A 16,165-nucleotide genomic window follows, 5' to 3' on the forward strand; every position below is an offset into this window, starting at 1 on the left:
CATTCCCTCAGCTTTTTCCATGCTACCATTGTTCAATTACATTTAGTGCTAAAGCGCTATAATTAATAAGCCATCTTCAGTTATGTTCAGACAAACTGGAGTTATGTTCACCAAGGTGTTTGTTTCATTCATTCTGTAGGGTATTCTGTGAAAGGAAGAACAGACATTGTGTTTTAGGGTAACATGTTTGTGTGTGCTTAGGAGTGGATGCCCATACATATGTAGATACAAGAATAATAAAGGTACATGGTGTTTTTGAAAAGATGGAGTACTTACCGTGTATTGATGTGTGCTTTTGACTAAAGACATTACTGAGTTTCTTTCTTTCAAGATCTTTTCTTTTAAAGTGAACAGTATCCTTAATGCAGTTCACCCGTCTTGGAACAAATAAGTTTAAAAATAGATTTCTAGAATTCCGTGGTGGAATAGTATTCAAATATATGTGCAAAAAGGTAGATGTAAGATGGGATACATTTTCCTAACCACATTTTTTTTCCATGCAAGATTTCCTACAGAAAATTCTTGAATGCTTTGCAGATAGATTAGAAATATTTTGCCTCCTACCTGTTATAACCTGGCAGAGTGTAGGTTAGGAGCTTATTTTTAGAGACATTTTTATTGTATAAGAGTCAGCATGACTGTGGTGGAGAGCACTGCTGGTTGTAAAAGTTATAATGAAGTGCTGAAAACCACACGGTTAGATCCTATCTAAATGGAAGCAACCTGTAAAGAGATTTGTGCTGAAATGGTTTTCAATAACACAGGCTTTGAAAAGAAGAGTAAGGACGCACAGTAGGTTCTGCTTCTTTCACACGATCCATTGTAAGACTGCATTGTATTTAAGGCATAATGATAACTGAGAACACAAATTTATCAAAGTTAACAGCAGCATTTGGCAATTACAATTAGCTCTTTATTGTTTCATAAATGATAATAGAATGAAAAGAACCTTTTTCTAGCCTTTAAAGCTTGCAAAGCTAAGAAAGGAGGTGTTCCCTTAGCACTTAGCCGTCTGAAATATCAGGAGGGTCAATTACATTCTGTAACAACTGCATAAGGCTCAGTAGGGGAACTTGAGCTGCATTTTTGTTCTTGTCTTAGATCAGCAGAGGCCAGGACCTCACAGGCTCCCTGATGCCTCCCAGTGCAGCAGCTGTGCTCCTGAGCAGTGCAATGGCAGTGATGGAATCTCACAGTTTTGGTTCTGTGATGCCAGCTATTAGTGTCCTCTGTGAACTATGCTTCTTGAGCTTGATAGCAAGGCTTGCAAGATTGGCTCAGGGACAGAAAAAAAGGCAACATTACATTGTAGAATACAGAAATGTGCCCCCAAAGCCTGGAAGTTGTGACAGTTAAAATAGATCTTTTTCTGTGTGCCTCTGGTCATAAATAGATGAGGTCACTTGGAGCCACAAAGGAATCTTTTAGTCTTGTTCTCAGAGTTATGTTGCTGATAATTAAGAATTGCTTTCTCACAAAACTTACCTATTGGAGGCATTCCATGCTGAAGCAGAATTCATATATGCATACAAAAAAGATGAGCATCAATTAGAACCGAAAATATTACTTGCAACAAAATAATTCCTGCCAGTAATTTGAAACCACTGAGCTAGAGCATAATACTATCACAGCCAATCCATCTGTGATCAATGCTTGTAACTCAGAAACATTCACTTCTTAGTTTATCTCAGGTTGTTTTGTTTTTGTTTTTTTTTTTTTACCCAAGAGTTGTCTGCCTCCTCCAGGAAATGGAGAGTAAATGCTAGATTCTCATGCTGCCAGAGTTGAGAACAAAAATCTTATGTCTCCTATTGCTGAAAGCTTCCTGATTCTGTATCCCAGAATGTTTCCATGCTGTAGGTATTAAGATCTGGGTTCTCCCTCTTCTGCCTTGATATGCAGTGAATTATAAGCAGAGTGCATACAGTGTGAGAAAGATTGCCTGAGTTCTTTATAGCCATTTGCAATGCAGTATTTGTCACTAAATAAATTTATTTTTTCTTCTGTTTACCACAAAATCATGCTTAGTTTTTGCATATTAAAAATCACAGGGTCAGGAAAATTGAGTAGGTTCTAGGGCCTATGTGGTTCTTTCCATAGGTATTTCTGTCCTTTTCTCTCAGTAACTGAATAATCCTTAAAAGAAGAACAGAGAATTTGGAAATGAAGGACCTTGTGTCACTTAGATGCTCTAGAACCAGCTGTAAGAACCTATTTAGGGGGTCTTAAGGTAAGAGTCACTCAGTATTCATGATACTTCTTGTTTCCTTGTGACACAGGCAAAACTCAGTTTTTGGGGTCACTCAGAGTTCTGTTCTTAACACAGTATCAGGTTTTGTCTCTAAGACCCCACCTGGAATGCTGTGTTCATCTTCTGGGCCCCCAGTGGAAGAAGAACACAGGCCTGTTGAAGTGAGCTGAGAACACAAGGCTCTGGAGAGACCTTATAAGCTACCTTCTTGTACCTAGAGAGGGCCTACAGGAAAGCTGGAGAAGAACTCTTTATCAGAGAGTGCAGCGTCAGGACAAGAGATAATGTTTTTAAACTAGAAGTGGGAAGGTTTAGATTAAAGATAAGGAAGAAATTCTTTACAGCCCAGAGAAGCTGTGGATGTCTCATACTTAGAAGTGCTAAAGACCAAGCTGGACTAAGGTTTGAGCGACCTGGTCTAGGGAGAGATTTCTCTGCCCAGCACAAAGGATTGGAACTAGATGATATTTAAGATTCCTTCCAAACTAAACCATTCTGTGATTCTGTAAGGTATGTGAAAGCGTACAGAAAAGGGCAACAAAGCAGATAAAAAGGCTGGAAGGTATGTCCTGTGGGGAGAGTTTGGGAGCACTTGGATTGTCCAGTCTGAAGAAGAGGCTGGGAAGTGAACTCATTTCTCTGCAACTTCCTGAGAATGGAAAGTGCAGGGGAAGGTGCCGGGCTCTTCTCCCTGTTAACTGATGACAGGATATTCAGGAACAGCACAAAGTTGTGCCAGGGCAGGTTCAGGAAAAATCTGTTTACTATAAAAGTGGTCAAGTACTGGAGCAGGCTTCCTAGTGAGATGATAGATGCCCTGAGCCATTCAAACCACCTTTGGATAATGCCATTAATAATATGCCTTAAATTTTGGCTAGCATGTTCCAAATTAATTGTTCTGTTCATTGGCTGTTAGAGAAATGTTATCTTCGGTGAGATGAACATTTCTTTTGTGGTCTTAAGAAGCTGGTAGTTGAGAGCCAGTGTTGCCTTTTTATGTTCTTCTGTATGCAAAAACTATTTTGAAATGATACAAACAAAATTAAGACAGCTAGAGGGCACTGTGGCTAAACATTTGTAATCTGCCTTTTAGCTGGTTCTGATTTACTTGCCTGACATAAATTGTAATTCAGAATTAACAATAGGGTTAAAGTTGCCCCTCACATGTTTTGTTGTTCCTGGAACACATCTACATTACTATTAAATATATGCTGTTTCCATCCTTGAGCTTTTAAGCAAAGAGTAAAAATGCATAGAATTAAGTATTAGTGAATTGCTACAAATCATTCACTGTAAACCATCAGTGAATTCTCACAAAAAAAATCACTTTAAATCTGCATGTTTTCAGATGTTGAAATCTTCTATCTGTTAGTCACAGCTGTTTACCTAAAAAACACGTATAACTAATGATACCAGATCTGTGAAAGGAATGTCATGGTAATCTTCCAAAGAAAAAGTCCAGATTTTGATTTACTGAGAATAGCAGAATCTGAATGTGCAAGCTTGGCTTTAGGGTCAGATCTTGATATCTAGATTTCCTCAATAAATGCCTTAGCCCTCATATGGCCTCATTTAAACCAGCAGAACAGCCTACGGTGAATTGGTATTCATACGTGTGAAATAGGCTGAATCTGTCCATAAGTAAACTGCTACGAGTTAGAAAGTCAGGTGCCAGTTGACTCTAAATCACAAGGTAATCTTTGCTGAATATGTGATCTATGCATAGATAATGTAAAAAATAGGTAGGCTGTACAAGGTCTTTCTTTGACTGTACAAAGGAAAGTATATCGAGATTCTTCTTAAATTGCAGACCATGCTGCAATTTAAGGTATGTGATTGAGTGCTGGATTTTGTTTCCTGGATTAAAAGTGGCAAAGATCAAATAAAGCATTATATTCTCTTTCACGATTCTAGTGTTCATTATTTTTATTTTTTATCAGGATGCAGCATGGCTATACATATGGTTCTTTAATGCAAGGTTTACATCTGACATGTGCGAGTGCTTTTATCTACATAAATCACGTACCAATTAACTACTGTTACTTAATTACACCATCCATTTGGTGGAATCATTTATTTATCCCACCTAATTTGGTTTGTGCTGGTTACTGTTCACAGTTGTGTGGTTCAGCTGGGATTAGTTTCAAGCTGTGTGTTGCAGCTGCACCGTGACTCAACTGTTCTCTCTTTTGTCTCTTTTATTCAGGAAGGTGACAAGACAAGTAACAGCTGAGCTAGTTATCAGTTCTGAGTTTATTGGTGGATTGAATGCATGCTTAAGGCAAAGATAAAATGATTTCTGTCATCCGGGGTTGGGAATTTTCCTCTTCAGGCTTCTTATGATTGAGCCTATTGTTCTTGATTTTTGGCCTTGTTATTTTCCAGTGTCATTGAAAAATGTCTACACCTTTGTAGCAGCTCTGAGTATTTCCTGTAGAACATCTGAATTTGCAGTAACCTTGCCAACAGTAAATACAGGTATTGAATTTTTGTCGCCATACTGATAGCTGTTCTAGTTCTGTGAATGTTGCACAAAGAATGTCTTTTTTAAAATGCTAATAGGAGCTTACTGTGCTGATTTAATGAATGGTTGCATTAAGTTTATTAAATCTGTGATTTATAAGATCTGTTACAAGATTAACCTTTGGTATTTTTAATTAGGCAGTTTTTCTTTTTCTTTTTTTTTTTTTTTTTTTTGAGTTCTTGGCTTTCACCAAGGAAAAATGGCAATAATAAGCCGACAAATAGAAATGGAAGTGTATGGGGGTAGATATGAGAAGGATCTCATTGACATAGTAGAATTCTTAGATTACATAAGAACTATCTAGGACAATTGATTCCTCTCATTGAAGCTCAGTACAGTGTCTCCCTAAACCTCTCCATTAACACTTTGCCAATTCTGAGATACGTTTGAGATGACTGGGTATGTAATAGATTGGTGTTTGTTTGTTTTTTCCCTTTTTCCCTTCTACCCAACAGGAGGCTTGTTTGAGTCCCTTCTTAATTGTGGTATGAAGATCAAAGCTACTGTGAATCAGGGATTCAGTAGAGTGCAAGTTTTAAATAGAACTCCTCCTGTCAGTTCATTCTTGCAAACCAGCTGTTTTGTCACTGTAATTTTGGATAATCCCAGATGTCCACAGATGATGCTTTCCTTTATTAATTTCAGGTAAATTAATGTAAAACAGGAAAAGCGTTTCTCCTCAACAACATTTTGTGACTACTTAAACATTGATTTCTTGTGTGTGTAATGAAACCTGAAAACTGATTTGATGTTGATCGTTTGGTAATCCTTTAAGCCTAGTGAGCAGTTTTGGTCCCCATAATAATTCTTCATAGCTACTAACAGTGTACTGTATGCCTAGGCTTTATAATACCAAACATAGACAATATCTTTTTTTCTGCCCTTTTGTTCTCTGTTCATGCATCATACCAAACAGATGGTTAGAAAGGCAGGATGGAGCCAAGCTGGATTTGTATTGGTGAGTCTTTCCCAGATAAATGAGAATGGGCATTGATTAAGTGTCAGGCTGCACTTTAACTAGTGAAAGATTAGAAGAGAATAGCTTGTATCCAGTTCCCTGTTTCTTGCGTACCTGGTGCTTATGTGGTACAAGTGTTTAGTCACAGTTCTCCCCACCTTATAACCTGTGATTCAAGTGGAACTTCTCCTTCTGCCTCCTCCTAGGGAGGAGCTTGCTTTGAGGTCTTCTCAGTTTCCTAGGGTTTGGATAGGATGATGCTATTTACCCCTTATTGATAACATTCTGTCTGCTGTAACTTGGGGGGCACTACATCTGGCTTTGATCACAGAATTTGACAGCAGACAGACATGCTATCCCAGAGGCATCTGCTCTGTGTTGGTAAATGCACCAGGATATACACACACTGCCACTGCATAGAGGAGAAACTGCAGCTCTGAAATGTTTTTGATCTAAATATGTCACTGGACAGAGAAGCTGCTGCTGCTCTGAGAGCTGTTGAGCTGTTTTTCTGATGTGGGAGTTCACAGCTTCTGATTCTTTGTTGTTTAATACCTTTCTGTGATAAAGGATTTTTCTGTACCCAGTGTTTATTTTTTTCTGTAGACGTGTTTATTCTATGACTAGGTCATCTCTCAGTGCTATTTTTAGTCCACCGAACAGGCAAGTTTTAAAACTCATTGTATGTTTTCTCTCCAGCCTTATTTTAACATGTTCTTATTTTCTTTTAAAATATGTGTTTCTTCTCTAAACTGCTTTCTCAATAGTTGGAGTGGGTACTATGGCGTCTAGTACTTGTTGCTGTTTATTCCTTCTGTCAGTTCTGAGTACAGAGCTGCCCTCAAGAATACACACTAGAACTTGTTTCTCAGAGTGCATAATTAAGGCTTTGTTGGATGATTCTAAGGTGATTATCACACTGATGAGTAATTAACGTTGTTCCAGAAAAATTTCCCACAACCCCTGCTGACAGCAGGAATGCAACAATGAGAAGTATCTTGAGTTCACATACAGGAGGTGGTACATACATGACACAACATTTAGCTTTTCCCCAAGGAATGGGAAGAGGGGGAAGGCAGCTGCAGAGGTGAGTGCTGTGGAGCTTGCCTTTTCTCCATAGAGAAAACATAGTGGAATTAGTGCATGGCAAGTCAAAGGTCCTCAGTGCCCAGCAGTTGACAGCCTTGCTAGAACAATGTGCAGCATAGACAGGAGATGGCAATGAGATCTGTGCAGGAAAACTGCAGCCAGTTGTGCAGTGCTGGGAGAAGATGTTTGAATTGTGCATCCTGGCTCTGCCCCTGCTGGTAAGGAATGGCAGAGGTGGTAGTGGTTTAGGTTGAAGTTGTTCCTGTTGTGATGATTTGTTTCAGATATAACTGTGCTTTCTTCATCCTTTGAATTTCTGACTGTGACAGTGTTTACTTAAGACCTGTATATGCTGATTACAGTTATGGAAAATTACCTTGTTCCCCAATGAGAACATTTATTGTTCAATTAAATGCCTTTTCAATTAGGTTGCTCTGTTTTGTTTGGTGTTTTTTTTGTTTTTGTTTGTTTGTTTGTTTGTTTTTGTTTTGTTTTTTTCCTGGTTTATACTAGACAACTTTTTTTTTTTTTAATCTTTTTTTTCTATTAATAAATAGAAGTGGCTCTTAGCAAACTGAAAATTCAGTATTCTGTTGAGTTCTAGACAGACCTGTAACATCCATGTGATGAACAGATCATTGGGTATAACATTCCTTCAAGTATCTTCGGAAGATGTGAGGTAGTCCTGCCTTCTGGTCTCAAATCCATCTCATGGAACAGTGTTGCTCCTGTGAAACAGGGCAGCCAGTTTCAGGCAGGTGTTGTTTAGGGATGAGTTATTTTGAGCACAACTAACAGAAACCTGTTAGTGAGCTACTGGCAGATAGATAATAACTTTAAAAAGGTATATAATTTGTTTCTAGATGATGTAATGGAACAAGTACAAAAAAAATACACTTTCAAAGGAAGCTTGTGAAATTTCATCTCTGCCATCTGACACTGGCAGATTCACAAGTGGAATATGCTTTGAAAGAGCAGTAAATTTTATTAAAATGGAGACTTTTTGAAACACTTGAAAGGATTCTGGTGAATTGAGGAGTATAATTCCTGGATTTTTACCCACTTGAGCAAAGCCTACTTTGGAGAAGTGTGTTGCTATAATTCAAAGTTTTATGGTGCACAGTTTGAAAATTAAATTAAACTTTTGGTCACTTTTGCAGTTAATACTTTAAAATGCACACAGAGACAGCTGGCAAACCACAGCTGCAGAAGTCTGACATCCCTGCTGGGCAAGCTGATGGGATCAATGAACTGTAAACAAATATGAGCTACTAGGAAGAGTCTGAAAGAATTCTTCTGCAGGGGAAGGTTATGCCTTGCGAAAATCTTTTACGGTTATGTGCCTTAAGGCATCACTGAGTATGTGAACTAATAAATCCAATTGATATTAACTTGAAGTCTTTCAACAAGTTTCTGATGTAAGACTTTCAAGAAACTCAGTCAGGATTAGAACTAACATGTATTGAAATGAACGGCCTGTTAAAAGACAGGAGACAAAGGACAAAAATAAATGATCAGCGTTAAGAATGAAGGAAGTTTCTTAGTAATGTGTCAAGGAGGTCTGTGCTGGTACCTGTACTGCTCATTGCTTGCAGACTGTGCTGGGAAAGAGGGTAATAGCAAAGTTTTTGGTGATGCTACGTGGTTCAGTGAGGTGAAAATGAAACCTCACTGCAAAGATTTGGAGAAGGATTTCACAGCACCAAGTTTCTAGAGGGTGGTGGGGCATATGAAAAGCAATTGCATCACAGCAAACAGATCTGAGAGTCAATACAGGTAGTTGTGTAGCAAATGTCAGTTCAACAGTGAGCAGAGGGAAAAGGAGAGAATGTAAGGAATTACTAGGAAAATAGTAGAGAAAAAAGAATAAGTTTAGAAGGAACAGAAATTGTGCTGCTGTCTGTACTTGAAGCAATCTTGTGTCTTGAATAATAGGCATCATTCTATTCCCTCTCAAAAATACTTAAAGTGCAGCAAGGATGATCAAAGGAACATATTTCATACAAGAAGTTGTTAAGTGGACTAGAGTCTATGATAAGGTCTTTAAAATGACTGGTGGTACACACAAACTAAAGAACAATTGTTTATTTTCTCATATTGTAAAATTTAGGGGTTATCAAATAATGTAACATCACATGGTAGGATGAAAATAAATGGAATTTTAAGCACAATGATATCACATTTGATTGAGAAAGTCCTAGAGCTTTGGGTTACCCAAGTCTGGGACTCTGTAATGGAGAAGCATCATCTATCATTTCTTATCCTAATTCTTACCTCAATCATCTTGTGAGGGAGGTGGAGTACTGGGATAGATGTTTGATTTGGAAGTGTACAATCACGATTATATTATTCTGATAATGTATATTTCTTAAATTTTAGAAATAAAGAATGTATTTAAAACGCAATCTTACTTGTATTAAGCCACATGAAGTACATATGTTGGAGCATTACATGTCATTTCCATCATGCCTGTTCTACTGTTCTTGGTACAGAAAATTCCTAATTTTTGGATTTTCCTCTGAAGTTATCTCATTAAAGACAAATTGTCTTCTAAATACTTTAACTGATTATAAGGTCGTAAGTGATTACTTTAGAAATTTGGAGATGCTTTAGTGCTGAAAGGAAAAAAGTGTTTTCTTCAGTGGCTAATGTAGACTTGTAGATGGGAAGACTGGTTGAATGTAATGGCCTGTGTTTATTTATTCATCTGAGATTCTGCTTTTATATCTAATTCATAGTTTCCAAATCTTTCCAAGATGGGATTTGGAACAGCAGTATTTACTTTGGCATGCATTATTAAAGAGTTCCAGCAAGTACTCAACCGCTGTATCAAACTTGTTAACTAAGTATCCATTGGAGAATGAATATTTTCTCTTTCTCACAGGGCTGCTAAACACATAAGAAAGATTATAATGCAAATAAATAAGTAATAGTGAGATTATGAACTACTGAAGTGCTTTTTTGAGAGATAGACAGGGAAAGGTTGTTGAGTGCTACAGAAAGATACTTGGGTTCCATTGGCAAGTCTGAGTTTACTTCCGTCTGACTATTTTCAAGCCTTTTATTATAGTCTTGCACTTTCCTTTCAAAGAAACTGCAGATGGACAAAAGATGGGAAGCACAGATGGGAGAAAATGAAAATGGAAAGGTATTTCGAAACCCCTTTATGAAGCAACAGAGATATTGTAAATTCTTTGGGTGTGCTGTGTGTGGCAGCTCTGTCCAAATTCTTCTGTTTCTTAACAGATTTATACTAAAGAAAGACTGCCTGTTTCATTCATTGAGTCACCAGTTCATTCATGCACTTTACAGAGCACCCACTAGACACTGAACTGAACATATTCCCTCAAGTATTTTCCCCACAGTCCTAAAATATTAGCTAAATAAACCATCAGTAATGTCACCCCCAAAAGTGATATCTTTTTATAAATATACAGGAAGAAACATCTAAAAGCTCAACAGGATAAAGCAGTTCCTCTCGGTCTCTCCGACACCCACACATACACACACACGTGTGCTAGGCAACTTATTAAACATTCAAAACATTGAATTACTTTAGTATCTTTCCTTGGATTTGCAATTTGCATACTGTTTATCACCACAAGAGAACACATATTATGGTTTCCTTTTTATAAATCTTGTAGATAACACATTTTCATTGTGTGTCACTGTATATAAAATATATTTCTGTTTTTGTCAGCAGACTGCTAAATGACGGTGGAGCGTCTGCAGTGTGCATAAAGCAGCATCTTGTAATAAACTGCTGGTCCCATGTGAGAACTTACAAGGAATGCATTTTAAAGTTACAGCAGCAGTACAGCATCAAAAACTGCCTGCAATCATTTGATTGTAATGGGTACATATATGTTGATTTTTGACACGCCAGTGTAAATGTTCTGCGAAGATGACTGGCAGTATTATGCGCTCCAGTTAGCGGCCCAGTCTTTTACTTAGTGAACTGGCATTCGTTCAAAGGCAAAATGTAAATAGTTCTGCTTATTCTGTAGAATGCATAGAAAACCTGATGCTCCCGGGAGGCAGTGTTCCAGTATCGTTAGCAGTGTGTACCTGTGTATTCAGAAACGTGCTGCTGAATCTTGAGGGTTTCCCGTGCAGGAACAGGATACAGGACAACAGTAGGTTTTAGCTACATGCATGTAATATTAAGACAGATGGTTAAGAAAAATTTCATGGCATATGAATTAAGCACAGATCCAATTTATTTATTTATTACTATTATTTGGTTGTTCCTAAAAGTCAGGAAGCTTTGCATGATATTTCTTTTAAAAATATACAAGTTCTAGAACTGAGGCATGTGAGAACGATCTTTCCTTTTGCTGGCATGAATTCTACTGGTTCACATTAAGTGTAACTCCTAAACCTTAAAAGCCAGGGCATTTCAAAGGTTAATTGTTTTAATAGTTACGCATGAGTACATTGTTTCTGCTTTGTGTTGTTTAATTTAATTTTCCCACCATTTAATGCTGTTAATCGCATTCTGGCTAGATTATAGAGCTCTCTGTTATCAATAATCTCCCATGTAGGTACTTGTGTGGTGTAATCAACTTCCCTATTAATCTCCACTTTGATCAGATAGATGCATCCTTAGGACTGTCATTGCAAGGCAGAATTTACAGTCCTCTGATTACTTAGTCATTCATGTGTCTTTCCTTCTTTCTAGTGTTTTGCATCAGAGCTCTGGGGCCCAAAACAGCATTCTGAAAATATGCATGCTGTCCAAAAATGCCTCCAGACCCAGGAGGAATACTGTCCTCACATCCTGGAGAGGCAGTCCTGTGTGTATATTGTCAGGGATGTTGTTATCTGTTGGTACTGAACAGAAACCTCGTTTTGTTGGTTATAATGATGCTTACATTATGCTTTCTCATGCAATATCCCTTCTCTAACACATTAGCACTATTTTATTGAGTATTAGAATGCTGACTGAAGACACATAATTGTACCTATGATTTGGGATCATCTGCAGTTTTATTAGCAGTCAACTTCTAATGTTTTCAGATGAGTGACAACTGATCTGTAGGACCGTAGGACAGGCACTTTACAGGATGGCATTTTATAATATGGATGAACCCATTGACTATTCTTTAAGACCTCAGTTTTGAAGAATTTGTTTTAGCATTCTGACAAGATAGTAGTTTGGAAGGACTGTATTCTGTTGCTTCTTCACATGCTGCGTATGTTTGAAAGATGGCCTCTAGCTAGAGGGATCTTAAATTTTGAAGGTTACTACCTGAAGTCTGTCATACGGTGAAAAGTCTTGTTTTTCAGCAGTTAATGATAATGGGTGTAGTGAAGAGTTTGTCAGCCATTTCAAAGTACGGATCTCCTTTCTTTTGTTGAAAAATGTACTCAGATGTTACATAATAAGTATTTCTTAAATGCCATTAAATAGTGTCCTTTCAGGTTGGTTGTGAGGGATGCTGACTTTCTCATGACCTCAAAACCTCATCCTTCCCCATACTGGGAATAGTGGAGCTGCGTAGGTTTTTATCAAGTGAGGATCTAGCCTACTTTATGTAATGAATTTTGAATTCACTGATGAGGCTGACAATCAGATGGTTTGAAGTCAACCTTTTAAGTAAAAAAAAAAAAAAAAAAATTGTTGCCTTATAAATAACTGTCCCTCCTTTATCCTTCCTCCTCCCACTACCTCCAAAAATACTGTTTGCTCTTCCAGAGCAGATGAAGTTTCACAGAACATTTAAAGCAAGAAGAGCTGTCTTCTCCTGGACATTGCAGTGATGAAGGCACCTTTTTCAGACTTTCAGATTCAGAGCAGCGTGCTCCTGTTCTCTAACTTCTTTTCTCCCAGTCTGTTTTCACAAGCTCACATACCCCTCCTGCCCTGAAGAGCTGCTAAATTGTCTTCAAACATGTAATTGTGTTGGGCACCTGGCAGCCTGGGGGTCAAGTTCTCCATGATGTCAGACCACACTCACAGTGACAGCTAAGTGATTTTGCTGCTACTATGGCAAAGGAGAGCTATAGTGGGAATTTTGTGTTTCTTTCAGTGGAACACCAGCGCCTGCTGAAGACTACAGGCGTAAAATTCTTGTCTTATAACAGTGTTTTCTTCTTGCTACCATCTGTGAAAATTTGAATCTTTAAACATTTGTTTCATGCATTTGTGTGTGGGAGGTGTGATACATTCAGTTTAATAAATGAGTCTTAGCTTGTTTACAGTATATCAGAATTGACGATAATTTGGACACTATGCATCTGTTCTAGAAAATGTCTAGCATACTTACTTTATAATGGTACGTGATTATGTTTATACTTGATTTCTCCTGCACAATGAACCACAATTAAAATTTAATTTGTAATCCTTTGGTAATACAGTATGGAGCTTCTGTCAATTAATTGGAAGTAATTAATTAATTAGATAGAAATGAAAGTACCTCGAGAACAATGAGCATAGAGAGCAGGACAGTCAAAACATCTGTGGGAGACAGACAAGCATAGTTTGAGGCTCTGTGCCACAGATTAAGTAGTATTAGTAAAACAAAATTATGCATTTGTTTTTAAACCTGGCTGTTGTTTGTGGTTTTAGTTTTATTGTTGCTGTGTTGTTTTTTTTTTTTCTGGACTGCGGAGCTGCAGATCACAAGGCAAGGCAGAGTAGATCAGTTTGAAATTACTGCTAACTGACTCAAGATGAAGGGGATTTAAGCTCGCTCTTAAATACTTCAGTAACACAGGACTTCATATGACTCACTGCTCATGGATTAAATCTAGCTAATTTCTTAAACTCAAAAATAATGGACTTCTCATGGTCTGAGTTCTTTTCTGAGGCCTCCCTTGGACCACCAGTTAAATTCTAATCTTCTTGCTGTCAGTATTGCAGTAAAAAGGATCTTGCATCAGGTATCATCTAAACATCTTCCTCATGAACATCCTAAATAATTGGTGTGGTAAGTTTGGTCTGGCACATGTTAGCCTCGGTTGACACAGAAGCACTCTGGTTAGTCTTAATTTTTGTGGGGAAAAAAGGTGCCAAGGGCTGAGCATCCTGAATGAAAATATATGCATACATACATACATACATATATATATATATACAAACATACACATATATAAGGGTATGCAAAGGGGTTACTTCAGCTTGCCTTTTGCCTGATCTGAGCTCCAGTGCCACTGCAGCAGAGTGTGAGAAGGGGTTGAACTGGAATATGGGATCTCAGCAGTGCACAACCTTCCTTTATGTTGAATCCATATCGATCTCTGTATTCCTCACCACTGGGAGGCACCTTATGCCCGGGATCCCAACCATCACGGTCCAGAAAATGCTTTGTGTTGTGGTCATTCAGATGCTTAGTGGAACCGCATAAAACAGTATTTGATGAGGTTAAGAGAAAGCTGTGGTTTTGTTCTGTCTCAGGATAAGCAGGGAAGTGTGTTGCTTCTAGGCTACATGACTGGTTGTAATAATTTCCACAGTTTCTCTGAAGTTTTTGAGACACTGGAAAAATTGTGACTCTTTGGAAGGCACTAGAGGAGAAGTGTGGGCTAAGCTGAGATAACTGATTTGTGATTCCTGAATGCTCTCTGTATGTATATTTTATAAAAGTACATTTTACTTAATAGATGCCAAAGTTATGATTGCCTAATGGGTATTGTATACCAAAGGCCATTACAGCTTAAGAGGAGTGCTCTTGTGCTGCCGATCTTTTTGCAAAAAAAATATTTCTTTAGATGGGAAAGTTACTGATGAAACCTGCTGCTGTTAAAATATGCATACTGGTGCCAAGGAATGTTAAAATATTTTGGAGCTGCTCACAGACAAACAGTGGTTACTTGCTCTGTGAGGTTTTCCAAAGTGTTCTTGTGCTAATTTATATTGCACCAGGAAGAACATAATAAATTAGTTTTCAGTTTTCAGTGTTGTTGCCAGAATACAGATAAATAAAACACAGTTGTTTACAATAGGAACTAACAGTAACAAAAAGCTGCAGTAATAATACTCCTTTTCCACCCCAGTTTAAACCTACGTAGATCTGAAAATAACGCAACAGCGTATTTTTTGTTTCTTTCTGTGACCTGCAGATATTTATGGTCTTGTGAAAGTGAGAGAAAGACTGTAATGCTTTGTACTGATCTTTGGTTCTAACTTACAGCAATATTATTGGCCAGACATCTAGGAAGGAAACACAGGAAGAAGAAAGATGCCGTGATACATCTCCCAGTGTACACTAATAATTTTCACCAATGCAGTGCTTATGAGTTTTGTGAGCTAGATATTTTATTTGTATGTTAATAGCCATTAATGGGCATTGTTCAATGAATTTGTAATAGCATTTTTTCATACTACCTAAACTTGCTGCTGCAGTACCCAGCAAAAACTCCAGGCCCACATTATATACTCTGTAGAAAGATAGTCACTACTTTAAAGTTGTGTTGATTACACTGTTTTGTAGGTTTTGTGTTGGGGAATGGAATGAATAACACTCTGATTTTATGATTCCTCTTTTATATTTGGGTCCTGTCTTCTACTCTCCGGTCTTCTACTGCTGTCTACTTTCTTTCCTCTGAAATGTTCCATTTAGGCTTCAAAAATGGCCTATATGTAATGGTAGCCAATAAGCAGAAGTGGAAACTTCTGTGGAAAAAAATAACAATGAAAAAAAACAAAAACAGAAAAGAAAATGATATTGAGAAGGCAGAGGCCATCTTGAATGACTGACATTGTTCAACTGGACTTGTCACTAGCTGAAGTTTCAGTTTACAGCGAAGGAAGAATGGCAACGAGGAAATGCAAATGAAACGGAATTTCTTTTCTGAGACAAACAGAGGAAAAATAAAAAATAAAAAAAGCAAAAAAAAAAAAAAAAAAACCACAAAAAACACTCTATTTAGATGAATTCCCTAAATTAACAATTGCCTTTTGCCTGCTCTCTCTTACATCTGCATGCACATAACTCCTTTAGAATTTCTTCTTGCTCCTTGTGTACCAGCATAGCAGCTTAGCTGTGCTAGACACCTTGCAGAACTAAATTTCTCCTTGCTGCCATTGAAGAAGGGACTTTTGTAACACCCAGAGAGCAATGAATTGGAACCAAGAGAATGTTTTGTTTGTGTTTTAAATATTCAACCATTATTTCATCACGACTAAAACAGCATCATTATATCTGCTGGATAGCAGAGCTATCCTGGTGCAAAGGAATTTCCAATTGAAAACAGTGCTCCAAATAACAATTTGTCTGCTTTTTATTTATTGTAATGACATTTCCAAGTCAGTAGACAAAGCCAATGTATGCTTCAGGTTGGTGTTTCTGTTCTGAATGAATGGTAAGCCTTTTCCCAGTGTGTTTGTTAATGGAAAGAA

At 37.7% G+C, this 16,165-nt stretch overlaps 1 protein-coding gene across 4 annotated transcripts in view; it reads left to right on the forward strand.

Annotated features, from left to right (window-relative positions):
- The window catches only part of TMEM117 (transmembrane protein 117), a 192,470-nt gene that overhangs the window by 43,120 nt on the left and 133,185 nt on the right, over nt 1-16,165 (forward strand). The window contains exon 1 of one of the 4 annotated variants that reach the window (XM_032443209.1): nt 6,742-6,820. The exons of the other annotated variants lie outside the window; for them this stretch is intronic. Within the exon in view, the coding sequence (XP_032299100.1) occupies nt 6,762-6,820 (59 nt within the window). The 5' untranslated portion in view covers nt 6,742-6,761. Of the gene's footprint in view, nt 1-6,741; nt 6,821-16,165 lie in introns of those variants that run through there. 4 annotated transcript variants of the gene reach the window in all.

Source organism: Coturnix japonica, chromosome 1, assembly GCF_001577835.2.
Source record: "Coturnix japonica isolate 7356 chromosome 1, Coturnix japonica 2.1, whole genome shotgun sequence".
Taxonomy (NCBI): domain Eukaryota; kingdom Metazoa; phylum Chordata; class Aves; order Galliformes; family Phasianidae; genus Coturnix; species Coturnix japonica.